At 45.0% G+C, this 24,296-nt stretch overlaps 1 protein-coding gene across 4 annotated transcripts; it reads left to right on the top strand.

Annotated features, from left to right (window-relative positions):
- Positions 1-10,744: 10,744 nt before the first annotated feature.
- ZBTB5 (zinc finger and BTB domain containing 5) lies at positions 10,745-22,238 on the top strand. 4 transcript variants are annotated; one of them, XM_047699111.1, is made up of 2 exons: positions 10,745-10,925; positions 19,865-22,238. In XM_047699111.1, exon 2 carries the CDS (start codon positions 19,869-19,871, stop codon positions 21,900-21,902), a length of 2,034 nt encoding a protein of 677 aa, XP_047555067.1. In that variant the 5' UTR covers positions 10,745-10,925; positions 19,865-19,868; the 3' UTR covers positions 21,903-22,238. The 4 variants fall into 4 exon arrangements, with proteins under 4 accessions (XP_047555067.1, XP_047555070.1, XP_047555071.1 ...); XM_047699114.1 differs by lacking the exon at positions 10,745-10,925 and adding an exon at positions 11,036-11,100; XM_047699115.1 differs by lacking the exon at positions 10,745-10,925 and adding an exon at positions 11,120-11,323.
- Positions 22,239-24,296: the final 2,058 nt, after the last annotated feature.

Genomic DNA, 24,296 nt, shown 5'->3' with positions numbered 1-24,296 from the left:
GCCTTCCTTGTGCGGAGACGGCGTGGCCCCGCCCCACCCGACACCGCCCTTTTCCCTCTTCCCCAGAGCACAGAGGCGTACCATCTCCGCCCACTCTTCGCCCCGCCCCTCCGCTGGGAGAGGCGGTAGGGGCCACAGTTCTCTCCTCTGCCCGCCTCTCTGATACGCCGCAGCTCGCTGGCGCAGAAGGGGCTGTGTGGCATTACGGCAGTTACCACTGCAGAAAGGCCAAAGCACGACCTTAGAACGTGGACTCAAAGCACGGTATTTTTTTTTTTTAAAGATTCTATGTATTTATTTGACAGAGAGAGAGAGAGATCACAAGTAGGCAGAGAGGCAGGGGGAAGCAGGCTCCCTGCCGAGCAGAGAACCCGATGTGGGGCTCGATTCCAGAACCCCGAGATCATGACCCAAACCGAAGGCAGAGGCCTAACCCACTGAGCCACCCAGGCACCCCCAAAGCAGGGTATTTTTGAAGGACAAGAGCTCAGGTCCTTTCATCTCTGCTACCCACATTGTCTTCTTTCAGGACTCAACAAATGACGTCACCAGTTGTCCCAATAAAGTTTTTACAGCAGAAATGACCTTTGTACCTGGCCCTTATTTTGTGGGCAGATACTTCAAAACTAGATAAATACCCTGATCATCACACTACCAACTTTCTCATTTATTTATATCAGTCTAGACTTGTAGATTCCCATTTTATTCAACAGATTATAACCTGCTACTATCATTTATTTTCAAGTTCAAGTTTTATCAGATTGAGCTGGTGGGAACCCCATTAAGTTGGCTTCTGGGTACTTTTAGCATGTCCACATCATTTTTTTGAACATGTCCTTACTTTCTGGCACAAGATATTTCTACTGGTCTTGGAGTTTCCCTGCCCCAACCCTTGAATCACCCGTTTCTCCAAAGAATTCTGGTTTCTTTTGGTAGGGAATGGTATTTTTAAAAAATATTTTATTTATTTGACACAGAGAGAGAGATCACAAGTAGGCAGAGCAGCAGACAAAGAGGGGGGAAGCAGGCTCCCTGCCGAGCAGAGAGCCTGATGCAGGGCTCAATCCCAGCACCCCAAGATCATGACCTGAGCTGAAGACAGAGGCTTTAACCCACTGAGCCACCCAGGTGGCCCAGGGAATGGTATTTAAAAAAACCAAGATCTGTGCAGTAGGTAGGGACTGCTTTGGGGATGTCATGGCTCTTAGGCCTGAATGAACTGAATTAGGGATATAGATAAGTAAGCACACTTTTACAACTAACAGTGATTAATTTCTAAATTTAGGATGTCTAAACCCATGTATTTCTAAAATTTAGGATTTCTAAATCCATATTGAAAGCCCTGAGATCATACTGACCTCTAATTCCAACTGAGCACCACAGGTTTATTCTGATTTTCCTTCCTCCCATATTTGCAACTTCCTTTGCTGACACTAAGAAACCTGGTTTCCATTAGCCTTAATATACTTATCTGATGATATATGAATATACTTATTTGATCAGTCCTCCTGCAAGTAACACATCCCCCATCACTACCACCACCACCATCACCTGACATGGAGGCCTAGTAGCCCATTCAGGCTCGAACACTTTAAACCAAGCCCAGGCTTCTGCATGGATACTGTATTAGTTTGGAGTTCTCCAGAGGAGCGGAACTAGTAGATCTATATCTATCTATATATTTAGAAACAGAGAGAGAGAGAGAAGTTTGTTGAGTAATTGGCTCACACAATTATGAAGGCTGAGAGGTTCCACAATTCGCCATGTGACCACTGGTAGAAGAGCCGCTGGTGTAAGTCCGAAGGCCTGAGAACTAGGGAAACCAATGGTGGAACTTCAAGCCCAATGACCAGAGATGAGATGTCCCAACTCACAGAGAGAGCAAGAAAAAAATGGGAAAACTCCTTCCTCCACCTTTTGTCTATTCAGGACCTCAAGGGATTGGATCATCCTCACCTACATTGCTGAGGGCAGTCTACTTTACTGAGTCCACTAACTAAATTAAATGCTAATTAGAATGCTAATCTCATCCAGAAGTACCATCATAAACACACACAGAAATGTTTAATCTAACTGGCACCTAGAAGCCAGTCAAGTTGACACATGAAACTGACCGTCACAGATGCTCCCTCCTTACTCTGCTCAGACTCTGACAACCCTCACCAGGGTGTCCCCCTGCCCAGATGCCCTTCTCACTCTCTTGGGCTCAGACAGTTTGTACCAGGCCACACTTTCCACATGGATAACCTGCTCGTCTTGGTTGGGCTCCACCACCCCTGCTCTGGATCACTGCAGACTCCCCTATTTCTCTGAGTGGAAAGCTACTTTGCTTGACCCCCTGAATGGCTTTTGGATTGAGTTGTTCCAGAAAAGAAAAGGAAAAAGGGGGAGGTGGGAAAGGAGCTTAGCTGCCTAATTATTTACTCGTCTCCTCTACTGGAGACAGACTTACTTGAAGTTAACAATTAACAAGTTGGGAGTTAAGCAATAAACTCATTTATGGGTTTGTTTGTTTGTTTTTTAAGATTTATTTATTTATCTGAGAGAGAAAGAGAGACCACACAAGTGAGAGGGGCAGGGAGAGGGAGAGAGAATCTCAAGTAAACTCTGTGCTGAGCACAGAGCCAGACATGGGGCTCAATCCCATGACCCTGAGATCAGGACACTGAGATCACAACCTCAGCCAAAACCAAGAATCAGATGCCCAATCAACTGTGTCACCCAGGCACCCTGATTTATGGTTATCTTTACTGCTGCATCTCCAGCTCCTGGAGCAGTGCCTGGTACATAAGTAGATCCTCAATAAATGTTGAATGAATGAGTGACAGGGCAAGGAATGGATCTGAATCATCACTAATCCTAGGAACCTCGGGACTGGAGCTCCAAGATGCTTACTAATGGTGCTTAAAATTAACCGGCATTGGATTTACAGAGTAGATTCTCTGTAGATATTGATTGGTGGCATGAAAACATTAACAGTTAAGTCAAAGTTAAAGGGTTATGTATAAGGAATCCATTGTAGTTGAGAGGCCCCTCCTGGTATAGGAACATACGTATGTACAGCCCTGCTACTCAAAGTGTGGCTCCTGGGCCAGCAGCAGCAATGTTATCTGGGAACTCATGAGCAGTGCGGAATCTCCAGCCCTACCAGATCTTCTGAGTCAGAATCTGCACTTAACAAGATCTCTGGGTGATTAGTGTGCACTGTTGTAAAAGACTATTTCCCTCTAAGGCATATCTTTACCAGTCCAATGAAGTCTGTGAAAGTCCTCAGAATTGGCTGCTTTTATGGCTAGGCGGAAGAATGAAGAAAGCACCCATGGAATGAGAGCAAAGACTCCTAGAATTACAGTTAAGAACTCAAAGTGACAGCACCTCTATTTGGGGAAGCAAAGTGTTAATGGCAGGGTGACTGGGAAGGGGACTGTAGTATGCTCCTATGTTGTTTAATTATTTAAAAAATGATTCAAAACACGTGTACACCATATATGTATAAATGCATGTGTATATAACTGAGATGAGGCAGGGCGGAGGGAGCCCTACTCTGGCAGTGACCAAAATGTGAAAAACTACAAAAGCCCCTTCTAAATTAGAATCAGGGATAATCAGAGGTGACATTTACCATAAAATGTTTGTTTATAAGCCTAGTTTGGAAATTCAGAGACTTCTGGAGTTCTCTCTTAGCTTCATTTTTCAGGAGGGGGAACCAATGTTTACAAAGTAAGTAAAAGAATAAGGCCTGGGGCTGGGTGCGGTGGTCGTGGGAGGCTGTCTTTTCCTTGGGTGATATCTCCACCTGCTGGCCGTTTAGGATATGGCTACAGAGGACCTGAAAACGCTTGCCACAACTTACTGTGTTCTCTCCAGGTGCTGAACTTTTTAAGCATAAAAGTGTCTTGCTTTTTTTGGAGGTCTTCCTTTGGAAGGAGTCCTAGGATTTAAATTAATAGATACTAGAGCATGGGCATTGAAAAAAATCCTTAAGACTGTTCTTGTGATGATGAGCAGTGGGTGTCATGTGAAGGTATTGAATCACTATATCGTACACCTGAAACTAATATAACACTGTATGTTAACAATACTGGAATTTAAAGAAAAACCTTAAAAAAAAAAGAAAGAAATGAAAACAAATTAAGAACATCAGAAATAGTAAATGTTTTAGTAAATGTAAAATATTACCTTCTTCATTTTGTTCTTTAAGCTATAAAAATTAAGACAAAATTTTTAAAAAAATCCTTAATACACACAAATTTTCCTCCAATCATTTTTCAGATCTTTTAAAATCTTCATCAAGGCACTTTGGGAGATGATAATGAAAATACACCATTCTTGCCCTTAGGACTTAATTACCTAGGAGGAACACAAAAATGGAAAGAAAGGCATACTCAAGGGTGGGTGCTATTAAAAGTCTTTGGAACTTCTCTTTTTAGTTCTGTCAGTTTTATTGCCTTTCTTATGAAGCTTTGTTCCTAGTATCATATTCATTCTTGTTAACTCTTCTTGATGAATTAACCCTTTTTTTAAAAAAAGATTTTATTTATTTGACAGAGGGAGACACAGTGAGAGAGGGAACACAGGCAGGGGGAGTGGGAGTGGGAGAAGCAGGCTTCCTGCTGAGCAGGGAGCCCGATGCGGGGCTTGATCCCAGGACACTGGGATCATGACCTGAGCCAAAGGCAGATGCTTAACGCCTGAGCCACCCAGGCGCCCCAAATTAACCCTTTTATCATTTGAATTGTCCTGCTTTATCTCTTGTATCTTGTCCTAGAGTCCACTATAGCTGCATTAATATAATCATTCCAGCTTTAATATATTTAAAATCATTTATATAATCACTCAAAAACTCATTAATATAATCACTATAAATATATAAATATTTATAAATATAACTATTCATAATATAAATCATATTTAAATTATATTTAAATATCATTAATATAATTTAAAATTATTAATATAATCACTCCAAAAAGATTTAAGATCTTTTAAAAAAAAGATTTTAGGGCGCCTGGGTGGCTCAGTGGGTTAAGCCGCTGCCTTCGGCTCAGGTCATCTCAGGGTCCTGGGATCGAGTCCCACATCGGGCTCTCTGCTCAGCAGGAAGCCTGCTTCCCTCTCTCTCTCTCTCTGCCTGCCTCTCCGTCTACTTGTGATCTCTCTCTGTCAAATAAATAAATAAAATCTTTAAAAAAAAAGATTTTATTTATTTGAGAGAGAGAGAGAGAGCATGAGCTGGGGGAAGGGCAAAGAGAGGGAGAAACGGACTCCCCAATGAGCGTGGAGACCCATGTGGGGATCCACCCCAGGGCCCTGATATCATGACCTGAGCTGAAGTCAGACACTTAACAGACTGAGTCACCCAGGCGCTGCCATCATAAACATTTCTAAGTGCACAGTTCAGTGGTATTAAACAGTCATTACGGTGTGCAACCATCACCACCATCCATCTCCATAGCTCTTTTCATCTTGAAAAACTGAAACTCTATACCCATTGAACAGTAATTCTCCAACTGACTTTCCTCCCAAATCCTGGCAAACACCATTCTAACTTTTCATTTCTATGATTTTGACCATTCTAATTACCCCATATAAGTGGAATCAATCATACAGTATTTGTCTTTTTTTTAAAAGATTTTTATTTATTTATTTGACACAGAGAAAGAGATCACAAGTAGGCAGAGAGGCAGGCAGAGAGAGAGGGGGAAGCAGGCTCCCAGCTGAGCAGAGCCCGATGTGGGGCTCGATCCCAGGACCTTGAGACCACGACAAGCCGAAGGCAGAGGCTCAACCCACTGAGCCACCCAGGCACCCCCAGTATTTGTCTTCTTGTAATTGTTTTATTTTGCTTAGCATAATGTTCTCCAGGTTCATCCATGTTGTAGCACAAGTCAAAATTTCCTTCCTTTTCAAAGCCAAATAATATTCTATTGCATGTATATACCACATTTTGCTTATCTATTTATCCATTGGGCTCCTCTCATGATTTAGCTATTATGAATAATGCTGCTATGAATATGGGTGTACAAATATCTCTGTAAGACAGTTTTCAGTTCTTTGGGGGTATATATCCAGAAACAGAATTGCTGGAACATGTGGTAATTCTATTTTTAATTTTCCAAGAACTGCACTACTGTTTTCCATATTGGCTGCAGCAATTTACTTTCTTACCAGTAGGGTGCAAGGGTTCCAGTTTTCCACATCCTCACATGTTATTTTTTATTTTTTAGACAGTAGCCAATGGGTATGGGTATGAAGTGGTATCTCATAGCGTTGTTTTGCATTTCTCTAATAAGCAGAGATGTTGAGCATCTTTTCATGTGCTTATTGGCCATTTGTGTATCTTCTTTGGAGAAATGTTTATTGAAGTCTTTTGCCCACTTTCGAATTGTGTTTTTTGTTTCATTTTGTTTTGGGGTTGTTGAGTTTTACTTCTCTGTATTCCAGACATTAGTCCTTTATCAGATATATGATTTGCAAATATTTTCTCCCATTCTGTGGGTTGCCTGTATATTCTGTTGATAGAGTGTTCAGTGCACCACATTTTTAAAATTTTCATTAAGATCAATTGTCTAGGGACGCCTGGGTGGCTCAGTTGGTTGGACGACTGCCTTCAGCTCAGGTCATGATCCCGGAATCCCAGGATCGAGTCCCACATTACGCTCCCAGCTCCATGGGGAGTCTGCTTCTCCCTCTGACCTTCTCCTAGCTCATGCTCTCTCTCACTGTCTCTCTCTCAAATAAATAAATAAAAAATCTTTGAAAAAAAAAATCAATTGTCTAATTTTTTGTTTTGTGGTCTGGGCCCCTGGTGTTATATCCAAAATATTGTTGCCAAAATCCAATGTCATGAGGCTTTTGTCCTATTCCTATGTTTTTCTATTGGTAGTTTTGTAGTTTTAGGTCTTATATTTAAGTCTTAGATCAATTTTGAGTTAATTTTTTTAAAGACTTTATTTATTTGACAGAGAGAAAGAGCACAAGCAGGGGGAGCGGCAGGTAGAGGGAGAGGGAGAAGTAGGCTCCCCGCAGAAACCCCAAAGCGGGTCTCAATCCCAGAACCCTGGGGTCATGACCTGAACAGATAAAGCCACAAAGGCATCCCACTAGTTATAGGTCTACTCAGACTTTTCTATTTCATTTTTTTTTTTTTAAAGATTTTACTTATTTATCTGCCACAGAGAGAGAGATCACAAGTAGGCAGAAAGGCAGGCAGAGAGGGGGAAACAGGCTCCCTGCTGAGCAAGAAGCCCAATGAAGGGCTCAATCCCAGGACCCTGAGATCATGACCGGAGCTGAAGGCAGAGGCTTAATCCTCTGAGCCACCCAGGCGCCCCTGGACATTTCTATTTCTTTGTGATTTAGTCTTGGCAGGTTTTGTATTTCTAGGAATTTGTCCATTTCATCTAGGTTATCTCTCTCTGTTGCTCAGGCTCTATCTTGGATAAATAAAATCTTTAAAAATAATAATAAAATCTACTGAGACTTAACTTGTAGCCTAACAAATGTTCTATCTTGGAAAATGTCCCAGGCGCACTTGAGAAGAATGTGTGTGTGTTTTTGTTGGGTAGAGTGTTCTGGACCTGTCTATTAGACGTGGTTGGTTAATTGTGTTAGGTCTTCTATTTCCTTACTTCTGTCTCACTGTCCTATCCATTATTGAGAAAGGGATACTGTAATCTTTAACTATTATTGTAGAACTGTTTCTCCCTCCAATTTTGTCAGTTTTTGCTTCAAATCCCCTGGAAGTTGCTCCAGTTGGAGGGCTTGCAACAATGGAGGAGGGGGTTATGGTACAACAACGGGTGCCCGTCTCTTCTTCTGCACCTCTGTATCAAAAGCAGCAATCAGTGATGCCGAATATTTGGAGGACAGAGTCCTTTTTTGCCCATTTTGGTTCCCACAAGCTGATGCAAGGGTCTCCAGGAACCAGCGCACAGTGCCTGACATGTGACTGAGGAGTGAGGGATGGGTAGCTTCTACTGTGCTAAGAACCAAAACTGACCAAAATTGACTGCAATTTATCATCCAAGCCTTACCCTAGAGGTTGCCTTCAATAGATTCCAGAGTTCCAAAATAGTTACAACAGACAGATTCTGCAGTGCAATTACTGTCCGGGTGAGGAAACAGATTCTTGGTGCTTCCTTCCCTGTCATCTTCTCAGAATCCACTCTTCAAGTTCCTTTTTTTTTTTTTTCTTATAAAACAAAGCATTATGAAATATATTTGTAATTGTTAGGGCTATAGCTGTCTTATAGATTTTTTTCCAGAATTTTCATAGCTAATCTTCCTTATGAGTCTTCCCTTTTGAGTCTCAGAATCAAGTGTCTACTTTCAAAAAGAATCTTATTGATACTTCCATTGAAAAAATTATATCTTAATTTAAAAAGTATATTGTCAATGATTTAAAAACCAGAACAACCTGAAATTCCTGGCTTTCATAAATACTATTAAAATAATAAAGATTATTATAAAAATTAAATTAATACAGGGGTGCCTGGGTGGCTCAGTCAGTTAAGCATCTGACTCTTGATTTCAGCTCAGGTCTTGATCTCAGGCTTGTGAGTTCGAGCCCACCACAGACCCCACTTAAAAAAAAATTAAATCAGGGCCCATGGGTAGTGTCAGCCTTGGGCTCAGGTCTTGATCTAGGGGTCCTGGGATCAAGTCCTGCTACCTGCTCAGCGGGGAGCCTGCTTCTCCCTCTCCCTCTGCAGCTCTCCCTGCCTGTGCTCTCTCGTTTTCTCTGTGTGTGTCTAAAAAAATAAATAAGTAAATCTTTAAAAAATTAAATTAATACAGAAGTATATAAGGACTAAAAATTAAACATTTCCCAAACATTTCCTTATCACCTCCTCCTTCACTAACTACTGTGAACAGTTTGATTGAATCCTTGATACTTAGCTGTATCTTTACAAACTTTTATGTGTACCTCCACAGGCAGGTTTTTATTAATTTTGTTTTATATGTATTGGGATCATTAGAGATGAAGGAGCAATAATATGTATAGATCAATTTTCTGTAATCCTCTGTAGATGCACACTCAGATTGTTTTCTTTTTCCTTCTACCAACAGCTGTGATCAAAAGCCTCTTGTATATATTTCCACATTTGTATATTTCAGAATACATTTCATTTCTAGAAGGAATTGCTAGCTAAAAGGGAATGAACGCATATTTTAAATTTTGAGAGATACTACCAATCTTCAATTAGAACATCAATGATACTCCCACCAACAACATAGCAGGGGCCTTTTCACACTTTCCTAAGTTATAAATACACAGATCTTTTTAATTTTTTCCAGTTTGTAAATCCGAGGTACCTAGCTCACAGCATTTTTGTAAGGATCCTGTATATGAAAAAACCTCTCATATGGCCTAGGTTATTGTCAGAATTCCATACATATAATTTTACTGCCCAATCTGCAGTAAAATACGTGTGGGGACTCTTAAAACGTCAGGCAATCTTAACAGAATTTACCATCAGACTTCATTGAGTCCTTAAAGAAATAAATCCAAAGGGCAACTTTTCCAACCTATAACGCCCGAATGAATGGATCAGCCATGATGGTACTTAGGTATTGAGTTCTGAAGAAATGGGGTGTTCCATTTTTTAAAAAGTCTCCCCCTACCCCCGCCCCACCCCACCCCGAAAAGAACCCAGCGGCGATCGCCAGCCTGCCTTTGTCTCCCGAGCCACGCACAGCTCCCGCCGGAAGGCCCCTCAAGGGCTTGCTTCTCTCTTCACAGAGGAAGGAGGGCTTCCTCCCCGCCCAGCGCCCGGCGACCCCGGGAGGCTGCTCGGGCTCTGCATCCGAGCTTGCCGGGGAGCTCGGGAGCCGCCCCGGAGCCGGCTCTCCTCTGACAGCGTCCCGCGTAAGTCCGCGCGAGCCTTGCACTTCGGTTCTGGAGCTGGCAGGCGGATCCCACCTGCAGCACCGACCGCGGAGCGAAGGGACCCCCGCCGGACTCCTCGGGCACCCGCGGTGGGAGACGCCGCCGCCGGGACCGGACGTGGGGTGGGATCGCACCCAAGTGCTGTCAGACGGACCGTATTTTTGGGTCAGCTATTTTAGCCTGGATTTTGGCCTAATTCAACCACACAGCGTCTCGGGATTTTATTTTTCCCAAAGCCTACGAGATGGGAGGGACTCGAGCCCCGGCCCGCTGCGGCTGTGGGCTTCGGGGAGCGAGCGGGCGGTCACGGAGCGGCCAGCCGCCGCGAGGGTGGGGAAATCCTTCAGGTCCAGCCAATGGTGGGACACACTCCCCTGCGGCCTGGCCTCGCGGCTCGCGGCTCGCGCAGACCGCAGGCAGCCGCGACTGCGATTGGCACAATGAGGCGGAAAACCCTCTTACCTCAACCATAACGGCTCTCGATTGGCTGAAGCCCACGGTCTCTTTTCTACAGTCCAAACCTAGAGCCGCTTAGTGATAAATCCCGCCTTAAAAGGCGTTTGATAACAGTTTTACGTGTTGTAAGGCAAATGGTGATTGGTCACAGCGCTCATGGATTCGGTCGGTAGTAAACAGAGCGAGCTCCTGGGGCCGTCGATTGGTCGGCGTTCCGGGGGGTGCCGAGTAAATTCCTCCGGATTCCGCGCGCCGGCTGGCTGCCCTTCTGCCCCGGCCCCGCCCCCGCCCCTTCTCATTGGCTGCAGCTCGGCTGGGGCCGGAGGAATGGAGCGGAGTAGGCTCTCTCGCGGGCGTCACTTCCGTTTACTGTCGGCCGCCGCCGCGGTGGTCTCAGAGTGCGGCGGCGAACGGGCTGAAGGAGCTGGGAGACGAGAGGCGGGGTGGGCGGAAGGGGTAGGAAATCCCATCGCGGAGACGCCGGCCTGGACGTTCCCGCCTCCTCCGACACTGTCAGGCCGGATCGGAGAAGGGTCACCGCCTCCTCCAGCGAGCAGGGGGGCGGAGCCCGGCTCAGGTGAGGCGACCCTGTCAGCACCGGCGGCGGTGGAGCGCGCGGGCGCGCTCACGTGGAGACCGTTGAGCTCCGGGAGAGCTAGGCGGGCGGCGCGAGCCGGCTCGCTCCTAGGCGTCTGGGCGCGCGCAGACGCGGACCGGTGACCCCCGCCTACCCTGCCGGTCTTTCTGAAGGGGTATTGTTACCCTTCGGAGCCGAGGGGCCAGGCGGGTGGGAGGCGGGTTCTTCTGCGCAGGCGTCCCCCAGGTCCCGACGCCAGGCTGTCTGCCGGGTGGGGCGGGGGCTCTTGCCCCCACGGAGAAGCGGGCTGGCGGCGTTGGTTGCCTGGCTGGGGTGGGCAAGGCCCAGGACCTACAGGCCGGCGGGTTAACAGAGGATCTGCCGCCCAGCGGGCCGGGGTCGGGTGGCTTCGTTGCCCTCTTCCTGGGTCTGTGAGCGTCGAGGTTTCTTTCACCCGAGCGAGACCAAGGCGGTCTGGAGTCGGGGACCGACGGTTGACCCTGCGGGGGTGGAGCCAGTCTTTTGGAATGCCCCAGCTTGTTATCTGAGAACTGAACTGTTTCTGGGCGTTTATTGAATGTCCACTTTCTCCAGCCTTCGTGCTGGGAGCTGTGGGGGGTTGGAGCGGTAAAAACAGCCGTTCCCCCTCTTCCCCTTTTGGAGGACAGATTTGGACGTAAATGTTAACATCGGGCAGTGAATTAAAGGGGAGGGGGGAGGGTGGAAGGTCAGTTTTTTGCCTTACAAAAAAACAGGGGGGAAAAGGTTGTTATAAAGTCAGTCTGCGTCCTGCCCTGGTGGAGAGTATTGTAAGGAACTAAGTTCTCTAAAGGAGACAAATCCTAAGTGTTTATTCGGAAGAAAATGTTTACGGAAAAGAACAGTAAAGTCTTGATCAGTAAGTAATATGCTCCGGTTCTGGTTAATTTGAATGAATAGAAGGAACCCTTCGCCTTCAAAATTGGAGACAAAACTTTGCCCCTAAAACATTCATATACTTTTTGGTTGTAGTAGGTAGAAGATACTGGGATCTTTAGAGGTTGAAGAGACTGCTATGCGCTAGTCATTGATGATTTGTTATCCTTGCGCGGACTCTTGAGCCTTAGATCACTAAAAAGGTGTACTGGCCGCCTAGTTGTCTTCTCCAGAGCTTGCTTTCATTTGCTAATCCTGCGATTTCCGAGCGGAGGGTGGTTGGTAGCAAGCTAAAAGAGCCGAGGTGGGGGAAGTGACCAGTTGCGCAGAAAAAAAAGTTTTAGAGAATGGCTCCTAAACCAAGGGAAGGCCTGCTGCTATTGCTTTAACTCCAGCTGGAAATTCCAGCAAACTTGGGAAGACTGGCCTGGGCACCACTGCCAGCTTGGTGACCTGCCAGGTAAGACTAACTGGTTGGGGACCTGTTCTGGGCCTTTGTGTATTGCTGAATAAATGAACCCAGACTTTTTAGAGTTCTGAAGTCTTGTTTTTGATGTGCTCCTTTTTGTTCTAAAAATTGTCAAAACGTAGTTAGCTGGGGATGCTGGCAAGCTGTATTCTGGTTAATTGAGGTAGCTCTAGCAAAATTCTTAATGTGATAAGATTTGGAAGAAAAGCATCTAAGAGTAGGGTGTTTTCCTAAATTTAGAGATCAGTGCTCTCAAAAGAGACTTTGTTGAAATACTGTTACAAGAAGGTGAAGTCATTTAAAAAAATTACTTTGATAATAAATGCATCCGAATATTTTAATACTTAAAGTACTGAGCACTGAGGTACCTGGGTGGCTTGGATAAGTGCCCAATTTGATTTAGGCTCAGGTCATGATCTCAGACTAGGCTCAATGAGATTGAGCCTGGGTGGGGCTCTGCACAGGGTGTGGAGCCTGCTTAAGATTCTCTCTCTCCCTCTGCCTTTCCCTCCCCTAAAAAATAATAATAAAATTAAAAATATAAAAAAAAATAAAGTACTTAACATGAATTATATTGAATTGGAATTCTTCTGTGGGGGTGCAGCTTAAAACTGTCTTACGTAGAGTGAGACAAAGCTTGCTGTAGTGCCCATACGTATCTTGAATTTACCTGCTTCTCCTGGGAAAGGGAAAAAGAAAATTTAAGATATTGAGTCAGTGTTAGCTTTCAACTTGTATTTTTTAAATATATATTTGTTGTGAACAAATACTTCTCTGTCAGTTTTAAACATATTTCTCTTTTACTGTACTGAACATTTCTCAAATATGGACATTGAACAGTAGGAGCCAAATTTTGTTAGTGTAGCAGGTGGGCTGCAATGTAACACTACACTGCACCTTTTGTCTGAGTATGATGTGAACTTCTCATATGCTAACAGACCAGCTGTTTCTGAGTGAACTGTGGCTCTTACAGTTGTTTTCATCATTTTCATCAGTGAATAGTGGCTTTTCATCTCAAGGTCCAATATGGGGGGGGGAGCCTTTCATTTGATTAGTGATACATATATATGCTAAAAGCTTTGATTTATCTTTCTGACAGCTCCAACAGATTAGGAATTGTGTTGGGAGTACTGATTTTTTTGTACTGTAATAGGCATATTGTACTGTACCCTGGAAGGAAGGCTCTATGCACAGCTCCTATCAAGGAGCTGGGACTTGGGCTCCATCTCTTTGAGGGTAGAGTATTTATGTAATTTACTTGGAATTTTTCTGCACAGGAGATTTGACACTTCTCTTCTTCTCTGCTTACATTTATTTATGTAAGCAGTCTATATCAGTATGGATCTATGGATATTTATATATTTGGGGTATAATCCAATACTATTTTATTTATCTTTTTGCTCATGTTGTTCCAATTTTGGCCTTTGGGAGCGCTTCTGTTGGGTCCCATGTCGCTTTCACGTACTTCCGTTTCATGTTTGTTTGTTTGAAGCATTTCCTGAGTTTTTGACACTGTAAGATACGGCAGGCTTATCTTGTATATTTTCAGCCCCGGTACTAGAATCAGCCATTTCTCCAAAGAGCACTAGTTCCTTTTGTTAGAAAATCGTATTTGAAACCAAGATCTGGGCACCAGGATGCTCAGAGTGGTATTGATTTACATTTCTTTGAAAATCTCTTCCGTGTCTAGGTTAATAGAAGACAGGTGGATTCTCTTACCTGCTTTTGTATTCAATTTGTTGTGATACAGTCTTGATTAAAGTATACCAAAAAACACCCAGAGTCACACAAATATGTACTTGGAAAAGGGAAGAGTATTTTAGTAGCTTTTTCAAATAACTCTGGATATTTTGATACTGGAACAGAGCTCAGCAAATGGTATTTTCTTAAGTGCTTGGTTAGTAGCAGTGTGTAATCTGAAACCATGTCAACAAACTTTTCGTATTCTGTTACATTGAAATACATTAGTTTGTATCTTGCACTTTGATTTTTTTTAATCCATAACTTATTTTTTAACATCACATTTTGTAACATTGGTCATTTGGAACATACTCCTTCACCGGCTTATGCAGATCTTCCAAATGTTGATGCATTTATAATATAAAAAAAAAAATCACATTCTATTAATATCACCAGTGATCTCACTGGGTTTGAGCACTGGGAAACTCTCAGTGACATATATAAATTTTCCAAAATTCCAATTTTTACCTGAAAGCTCAAATTTTATCATAGGCAACAAATATTATAATGTATTATTATATATATAATATAATGTAAGTTGTTTTCCTTGAAATGACAAGCTCATTTCATTCCTCCTTAAAGAATGTCTGGCAAATGCCCAATGTCTAAATGTTTAAATAACCATAATTTGTTGTTGTTCTTCCAAGTTATAATGGTGCTCCATGAAAAAGGCGATTAGTTTAGCTTACAACTCCGAAACTGCACAAGGACTTTGCCTTGCATTGCATTTTAGCGTGCAGCGCAATGACTTCGTGTGTACTTTCCATTTCATCTCACATAAAGTTAAAAAAGACATGTATTCGAGAACTGAAACAATAACGAAGGGAAGGGGAGATTCGGTCCCCTGTAGCGTCAGCATTCTTATAGAAGTGGCTGTGGCCAGCACACGCAGAGACCGCATTCTGGCCAGATTGTTCCTGCTGCGCAGTTCAAGTTCAGGTGTCCAGTCTTCCCTTCAGTTCTTTCAGCAGCTTACTGTTATGCTTAGGTTAGCTAGAAACTGTTGTTGCAACCAAGAACCCTGATTCTTACGTGCTCAAGCCATCAAAAATGGAATTAAAAAAAATTTTTTTTTACTAAAGTTACCTGAAAAGTGATGATAGTTTCAGTTGAAAATTATATGCCTCTTTGTTAACTTTTCCGACAACGTGTGGTGATTGTTAATATCAGTTATGAGCATTCGCTATCCAAGACCTGCCTTTCTAGCCTTACCTGCTCTCCAGACAGAATAGATGCGCTGCCTCCACCACCTCAAACCTCTACCCACTTTTGCCTCTGCGTGGAATGTATTTTACAGCTCATTTTATCCAAGTGCAAACTTGTACCCAGTTCTGTTGTCAGGGCCACCAAGAATAACGTCTACCTTCTCTGAGCCACTGAGCACACTTCAACTCAGGGGGCACTTAGTGCTCTCCACTTGGTAATAGTTATTTGTAGGTGTCGTGTTTCCAGTAAGCACCTGTGACAGGACTATGCTATATCAATCTCTGTTCCATAGCACTTAACCTTGAACAAAGCAAGCACTTCCAAACATGGAATGAATGAATTTGTATACCAGTTACACAAGCACCTTCATGGGCTGCTGTGATCTCAAGGGTTGTGCAGCGCCTCCAGTACAGGGCTCCCAAGTTGCTGGGCCTTTCTCCTTTAGTGGGTCAGCTGTCGCCCTTTTTTTGCAGCTGTCAACGCGGAGCTGCCTCTTGCCCTCATTCTGGAATTGCTGTTGCTCATCTTCAATCAGTTAGGAAACTAGAAAAACTTGAATTTTGTTTGTTTTAGACAAAAGACTATGTAAATGCTTGAGGGGTTTTCCTATGAGGAACTCTTTCATACGTAGGCTTTGATCTTTATTTTGGATATTCAGAGACTTTTGTGAGTTTTGGCTGATTTTAGAGTAGTTGGGACCCTCAGGAAAATGACTGTTGGGCAATACGGTGTTGTTGTTCATCATTATACAGTCCGTGCTCATTCAATAAATCATTTAGTGAGCTGTGTACCAGACACTTTGCGGGGGGAGAGAGAAAATGCAATCCCTACTCTCAAAAAGCTGTTTTAGTAGAAACAGCATTTTGAGTTTGCACTAGGAATGTAAGTAGGGCACTAACACATTTCCTTATTCAAACAGAATCATGAAGTTCTAGGTCAGCTAATCCCCAGGAATTTTGAACTGGAAAACAAGGTGGCAGAGCAGGGAGAGTTGGAGGGTAGGGGAGATGGTAAGGGATCGGGCTCTGGCTTGAGTTCATGCTCACTTTTTAGTCCTTGATACAGTCCCTTTTTCCTAGACCTAATCTGTCCAGTTTCTGAGCCAGCCCTGCCAGAGCAGAAACAGAGAGATGATAAAATGAGTCAATGCTGACAGATCGAGGTCTGGGGTTGACGCTGGGCACCTGTGTGCCCACCTAGTCCTGGCTGTTCCCTACTTCCACTTAGTCAAATCAGAACAATGGGCAAACGTTCCAGGACTCCAGGACTTGGAGCTCTGTCAGAAATCCTAGACTGCTTGTCTGGGACCTTGCCTAGTTTCGTTCGCTTACACTTATTTTTGTTTATATCATCTCTAAAAGTGGAGGAAAAGTTCTTTTTGGTTATTCTTTTCTGCTAGGGTCTTATCTAGATTAGGGATATTGAATGTTAAGAATCCCTTAGACTGTTAAGACACTTCCTGCGGGTGGCAACTTTGCAGGGCCTGCCTGGTATACAGGCAGCAAATCACTCGATACGGTATTAGTTGGTATTTGAGTGTGGGTGTGCTTTTCCTCACCAAGTCAGTATATTATTGAAAAGCATGTAGGTAGGTCAATATATAAGTCAAATAGTTTAAAATGTGCTATTAATTGGTTTGTTCTCCTAGAACACAAATGAATTTTTTTATTAGTCTAAGTAAAGCACTATTAGGAAAGTAAATCTATTGAGAAAACAGCTCTTGATTATTCATGTTAATAAAATGAGCAGTGGTATAAGTGTATTTTCTTAATTATATTTAGTTTGGAAATTACTAAAAATCTGTTCCTGCAGATAACAAATATCGTAGTGTACACTTGCTATGAGTCAGACATATACAAATTGGTAGATTACTTGCTGTATCTCCTCCAACTCTATAGACTCAGATTGTCATATTTTGAAATCTTTAAAGAGACCTGAAGCTTTTTTCCTTGGCATGAAGGCTTCAGACAATAGCTCTTGGTAAAGCACATATTTTTCCAGCTCAAGCTCTTTTTTATGGCTTTTACACTGGACCTCTGAGTTGGCTACATATGCTTGGGAGTTTTGAATAACCATGATCTTGATTCATGATTCTCTTCCATCAGAGCTGAAAGTAACACATTTTATATCTCCCAAACTAACGGAATTTTTTTTAATACCCCTTCTAGATCCACAAAGGTTTTAAGATAGCCATGTTACTTAGGTTTTTCTGAAATTGTTTTAAACCTTATGTTTATCTTGACCAGGTTAAGATAAAAGGGGAATTCACTGGCTCATGAAATAGGAAATCCTAGGGTGATGGGACTTACAGTCATGGCTGGATCCCAGGGTCTTGCTGTCATCAGGACATTATTTTGGGGGTATTGCTTTCTTTTGTATGGGCTTCCTTTTTAGACAGACAACAATGGCCACCATCAATGCTAGACTCACATCTATCTTGTAACTTGCAAGCTGGGTGAAGAGAGTCCCAGGGCAGACGCTAGTTGGCATGGCTGGGGTCACATACCCATCTCTGAAATAATCACCGGAGTCATGGGGCCAGATCTCCCTGGATTATTTGTTCACTCCTGAAACTCAGAGGTTCAGGGCAGTCTGGTTTGCACCACAAGCACTAAAAATGGGTGAGAAGTGATTTCCCCCAAAGACCTAGTAGGCTGACCGCTCCCCCCGCCCCGCCCCACAGCAAGAAAAAGTGTCCCTTGGAGGTAGTATTTAAAGTGTTTGTTGATCTGTGAGGAAGCATTAACAAGCTTCATGTTACCACAGTCACTTGGTGCTGTGTAACAACAGCTCACTTCCATTCAGTGTTCAATGGCTTGAGACAAAAATCATTTTATTACTACCTTGAACAGTTCTAGGGGTTGCCTGGGCTCAGCTAGATGACTCTTAGGGTCTGTCATGGGGTTGAAGTCAGACCGTGACTGGGGCTGAAGTCACCTTGAAGGCACACTCCTGCCTGGGAGTGAGTGCCCTCTGTCACCTAGGCTTCAGCTAGGCTTCCTTGCTGCATGGGCGGCTGGGTTCCAAGACCAAACCAGAAAGAGCGGGCAAAAGCTCTGTTGCCTTTTATGACCCAGCTCCCAAGTCAGTGGGAATGGAAGAAAAACACTGTAATTTCTGCCATAGTCCTAGATTTGTCTGGCTTCAAGGCGAATGAACACGGACCCCACCTCTCGATGAGAGGAGTGCCAGTGTCACACTGTAAGAAAGCATGCTGATGGGTGATCTTAGTATGGCCAGGCCTCTTGGAAAGTACAGTCTGCTTTACACATTGCCTTATTTCAAGTGACTAGTTTTTATAAAGAACATGAAACATGAATTAGGTTTGGGTTGTCCTTTATACTGACCAGATCACTTTGTTGCCTCATGTCTCATGTAGGCTGTCTTTCTCCTTTTCTGATAGCAGTCTGATATCCCGTTTGTGAATTATCTCAACCCACTTTATGCATAATCCTGTTAGGTGGATAAATCAGCAACTAGCCTGTCAGTAGAGAAGTAAAAAACAGAAAAAACAAAACAAAACCCTTCTTCTTTGCTTCCCTAGCACAGTCGTGGGGATGCAGGTAGGTCCCTAAGCCCAGCACATAAGAGCTCTCCTAGAGCTTCCAGTAGGTTGTTTATTAGATTTCCAGCCAGTCCTTCTGTCTTGGCACCACCTTTAGTCTTCTTCCCCTGGCACCCCTGCAGCCAATTCCTGAGCCTTTGGGTGGGTGGGGGGCTTCTATGTAAGTCAGGTGGTTTTCTCCACTGCCAGGTTTGCATTTAGCTCTCCGGGCATGCTGAGTCAGTTCGCACTCATTCCTTTACCTGCTCACCTGCTACCAAAATGCTACTGATCGTTCTCTTCCTTGTGGGATTGTGTCTTTGAAAAAACAGCAAATCCAAAAACTTTAGTCTCCTTTTAATGGGGGCAAATGCATGTGTGCAGTCTACCGTCCTCTGTAACTGGAAGCCTTACCCACTAATACTGATCTACCCCTCTCACTCTTAAGGTTGCTAAAAGACTGGAATTTTATGGAGCTTATTCACTGTCCTTAGGGAATGCAGAATTGTAATTCACGTCCATGGGATAGCCATTCCACCACTTACACTTTGGTCTTTTCTAACATGGGTCCCTAAGTTAAAAATGGGTCCTGCGAAGAGTGAAGGGGAGCCCGTAAACAGCCAGTGGCTGATACCATGTGTCTTCTTGCTTCCAGGGTTGTTAGCTGAATTGGCATTTGTTCCTTATTTGACAGGTTTTTAGTCTGTGTGCCATCATGAGAAATATCAAAAGCTTTAAAAGGTCCAAGCTTGGGCGCCTGGGTGGCTAAGTGGGTTAAGCCTCTGCCTTCGGCTCAGGTCATGATTTCAGGGTCCTGGGATCAAGTCCCGCATCGGGCTCTCTGCTTGGCAGGGAGCCTGCTTCCTCCTCTCTCTCTCTGCCTGCCTCTCTGCCTACTTGTGATCTCGCTCTGTCAAATAAATAAAATCTTTTTTTTTTTTTTTTTTTTAAAAAAAAGGTCCAAGCTTGGCTGTCCATGTCTCTTTTCATCACATCCTCTGTGCTCTGACTTTGGCTTCAGCTTTTCTAAGGTCTTAATGCTTTCTTTCTTTGTTCTTTCTATAGGATCATGGATTTTCCTGGACACTTTGAACAGATCTTCCAGCAGCTGAACTACCAGAGACTTCACGGGCAGCTCTGTGATTGTGTCATTGTCGTGGGGAACAGACATTTTAAAGCCCACCGCTCAGTACTGGCGGCATGCAGCACGCATTTCCGAGCCCTCTTCTCGGTGGCAGAGGGAGATCAGACCATGAACATGATCCAGCTGGATAGCGAGGTAGTGACAGCGGAGGCCTTTGCCGCACTGATTGACATGATGTACACCTCCACGCTCATGCTGGGGGAGAGCAACGTTATGGATGTCTTATTGGCAGCCTCTCACCTGCATTTGAACTCTGTTGTTAAGGCATGTAAACATTACTTAACGACAAGGACGCTGCCCATGTCTCCCCCCAGCGAGCGCGTCCAGGAGCAGAGTGCCCGCATGCAGCGCTCCTTTATGCTGCAGCAGCTGGGGCTAAGTATCGTGAGCTCAGCCCTCAGTTCCAGCCAGAGCGGCGAGGAGCAGCCGGCCCCCATGAGCTCCTCGCTGCGCAGTAACCTGGACCAACGGACGCCCTTCCCCATGAGACGCCTTCATAAGCGCAAGCAGTCCGCAGAGGAGCGGGCCAGGCAGCGCCTCCGGCCTGCCATGGATGAGTCTGCCATTGCTGATGTCACGCCAGAGAACGGGCCATCAGGGGTTCATTCTCGGGAGGAGTTCTTTTCACCCGATTCCCTGAAAATCGTGGACAACCCTAAGGCTGACGGAATGGCCGACAACCAGGAAGACAGTGCCATCATGTTTGACCAGTCTTTTGGTGCTCAAGAAGACGCCCAGGTGCCCAGCCAGTCCGACAATACTGCTGGCAACATGGCCCAGTTGTCCATGGCCTCTCGTGCAACTCAGGTTGAGACTAGTTTTGAGCAGGACACTGCCGCCGAGAAAAGTGGTTTTCAGTGTGAAAATCCCGAGGTTGGCCTTGGAGAGAAGGAGCACATGAGAGTGGTGGTTAAGTCTGAGCCCCTGAGCTCTCCTGAGCCTCAGGATGAAGTGAGCGATGTGACCTCCCAAGCAGAAGGCAGCGAATCCGTGGAAGTGGAAGGGGTTGTGGTCAGTGCCGAGAAGATAGACCTCAGCCCTGAAAGTAGCGATCGGAGTTTTTCAGATCCCCAGTCTAGCACGGACAGGGTAGGTGACATCCATATTTTGGAAGTCACAAATAACCTGGAGCACAAATCCACTTTCAGCATTTCAAATTTTCTTAACAAGAGCAGAGGGAGTAATTTTAGTGCAAGTCAGAACAATGATGATAATATCCCAAACACTACTAGTGACTGTAGGCTGGAGGGGGAGGCCCCTTATTTGTTGAGTCCAGAGGCTGGGCCCGCAGGCGGGCCCTCTTCGGCCCCTGGCTCTCACGTGGAGAACCCGTTCAGCGAGCCTGCAGACTCCCATTTCGTCAGGCCTATGCAGGAAGTGATGGGCCTGCCCTGCGTGCAGACCTCAGGCTACCAAGGAGGAGAACAGTTTGGGATGGACTTTTCCAGGTCTGGTTTGGGCCTCCACTCCTCCTTCTCCAGGGTCATGATGGGCTCCCCAAGAGGAGGAGCCAGTAACTTTCCATACTACCGACGCATTGCTCCCAAAATGCCAGTCGTAACGTCTGTCAGGAGCTCACAGATCCCAGAAAACTCGGCCAGTTCCCAGTTAATGATGAACGCGGCCACGTCCTCATTTGAAAATGGCCATCCTTCGCAGCCCGGCCCTCCACAGTTGACCAGGGCGTCCGCTGATGTCCTGTCCAAGTGCAAGAAGGCCTTGTCAGAGCACAACGTCTTGGTTGTAGAGGGCGCTCGCAAGTACGCCTGCAAAATCTGCTGCAAGACTTTTCTGACCCTGACGGATTGCAAGAAGCACATCCGAGTTCACACAGGGGAAAAGCCCTACGCCTGCCTCAAGTGCGGCAAGAGGTTCAGTCAGTCCAGCCACCTGTATAAACACTCAAAGACCACGTGCCTGCGCTGGCAGAGCAGCAACCTCCCCAGCACTTTGCTCTAACCCCCACCCTTCGATGTCGGGCCGGTGCCCGTTGTCCGACTGAAGCGGATGGCTCTTCTGGTTGGTGATGAACGCCATCGGGCTTGAGGCTTCCGGCCCCCCGACGGCTCGTGCAAATTCCGGTGACTAGTAAGTGGAGAATTCACACGCGGAGCACTTGTGCCGCTGCTGCTTCTCGGAGCGAGATGCAGGCTTTTGGAGAGGGACATGATCCCTGAAACCGAGTTCTTCCTTAGGGCTGAGTAAAGCAGTCAGAAAGTAGTTTGTAATTCATGGCGTTAAAAGTGGCACATTAAAAAAATTAAAAATGGAAGTGCAAAAAAATTTTTTTAGCAATTTTTGTAAAACTCTGAAGCATTAAGTAACTTTCCTATATCCTCTGAAGGGAATATTATATACCTGTACAGCGATGCAGAACGCACTTACGCGTAACCAGTGGCGAGCTTGTGCCTGTCTGAAAGGAGGGCCCTTGAGGACATGCCTGTCCGCCACGAATGCTTTAAAGTGTATCATGAGCTAGGCCTAGGCCTCAGTACTGTATTTTTAATTTTCGTCTCCACTGCAGTCACAGGCACTGCACTTTGATGGTGCTGACACTGGGTCCAGAGCGAGCATTCTCTGGACTGTTAGATGTACATACTTTTGGAAAACACTACTGCTGGCTAGATGTCTTAACAGTTTTTCCTGGTTTTAAAAACACAGTTGTAAATGGAGTATGGACTGTAGGGAGTGGCAAGTAAGGTGTTGTTTCTGTATGTGCTGTTTTAGCGGTATTTTACCCAACTTGTATTACATATGTTACAGTTCCATGTTTGGAAGTCAGAGAAGAGCTAGTGTTTGTCTTTGTTCTAATAATGTGGAGTCCTGTTTTGTGGGATCTTTTCATGGTACATTTCACCCTTCGCTGCGTCCAGGCTTTGGGGTCCCGTCCAGCCTGACACATCTCACCTGCAACAGGACCGCTCTCTCCTTTGCTTCTCCGCGCTCCCTGCCCCGCGTGGCATTCTTGTCCAGGCCTGCATTACTGTTTTTGTTGCAAACTAACCAAAAATGATGCTAATCCCTTTCCACCGTGGGTTTATCACTTTTATATACTGTAGTCTTAAAGTCTAGACCCTGAGCTTTTATCATTGTTGCCCCAACCTAAGACCAAGAATGTTTCAAATTGTTTAAAATCCAAACATAGTAGTGTTATTCCCAGATAAATATTTTCCAGACTTTGTAAGAAAGTTTGGGAGCCCAGGGCATGGAAGTCACCCAGTAGCACCTGAGATGGAGGACACAGTTGGGCCGCTGCCCGGGGCCTCCGTGGGTTCCGCTGCCTCGCTTCTCAGGGCTGCCAGTGGCACCTGTGCAAAGCCGAGCCCGGGCTCGTGTGCATCCGGGGGTCTCTGGAGAGCTCACGGATTCCGTGAACATGAGTTCATGTTTTACACAGCTCTTTCAGAGACACCAAACCACTATGCGTAATCAAAGGAAGTCCTTCGGTTCTTACTTAGAACTGTTTAGAAATCAAAGTACGTGTAGCCCAAAACAATCAGCATGCGTTTTCTCCCCTTAATCTAGTGTGTGCAGTTACACATCTGTCTGTGGATAAACTCACATTGTTCATAGTCAGGCTTAGCATCTCCTGTGAACGGATTCCCAGGGAGGAAAGCCAAAAAGGAAACTTCTGTGATTCCTCTCCTTTCCAGCAGACGTGGGAAAGAGACTGCTAGAGTCTAATAATGGGATCACGTGTGAAATGCAGTTGTGCGTGCGGCTGTTGTTAGAGTCGTGTTCTGATTGGATGTGGGGGGGTTCCTCATCTACCCCTATACTAGATGTGGGGACCAGCGTCTTATGGGAAGATTAACTTTGGGAGGCAGGTGGGTCAAGGTGGAACATAAGAGAGTCCCTGCCTGGGCCTGGGGAGAGGAGCCAGTGGCAGCGGGAAGAGCAGGGGTACTCTCCTTCCTTCCCTTCCATCTTGGGGGGGAGGGGCCGGGCGGCTGCGCCTCACCTCAGTTCAGCCTCAGTGGACCTGGCTTTAGGGCCTGTCTCTGATACAGCGCCTGGAGCCCCACCTCTCCACTGCTAGATGGAGTCTGGAATCTCTCATCTACCTCTTAGTTGATCAGTCTCTACATGTGAGAAGCAAGCTTTTGGGCCAGTGTCCTCATACATGCTATAAAACTTAAAAATAATTCAGAGGTTCCCTGCAAAACCAGTCTCAGGGTTCCTGTGATCCATAGTTTCTACCTGAATTAGAACTGGTTTTGGGTACCTGAATTTTGATTGGTTAGCCTTAATTATAGCCTGGCATGGTCATTTCTGATGGGCAAGTCACAAGGTTCTATCAGGGCACCCAAGTCAGTGGTGCTATGCTGGTCAAAATTCGAGATTTTGAAATAA

This window comes from Lutra lutra, chromosome 13 (genome assembly GCF_902655055.1).
Source record: "Lutra lutra chromosome 13, mLutLut1.2, whole genome shotgun sequence".
NCBI lineage: Eukaryota > Metazoa > Chordata > Mammalia > Carnivora > Mustelidae > Lutra > Lutra lutra.
This window is presented reverse-complemented; position numbering and strand designations above follow the sequence as displayed.

What these genes read in the sequence shown, in the direction of transcription:
- ZBTB5 (XM_047699111.1), top strand. Translation starts at nt 19,869, where the DNA reads ATGGATTTTCCTGGACACTTTGAACAGATCTTCCAGCAGCTGAACTAC.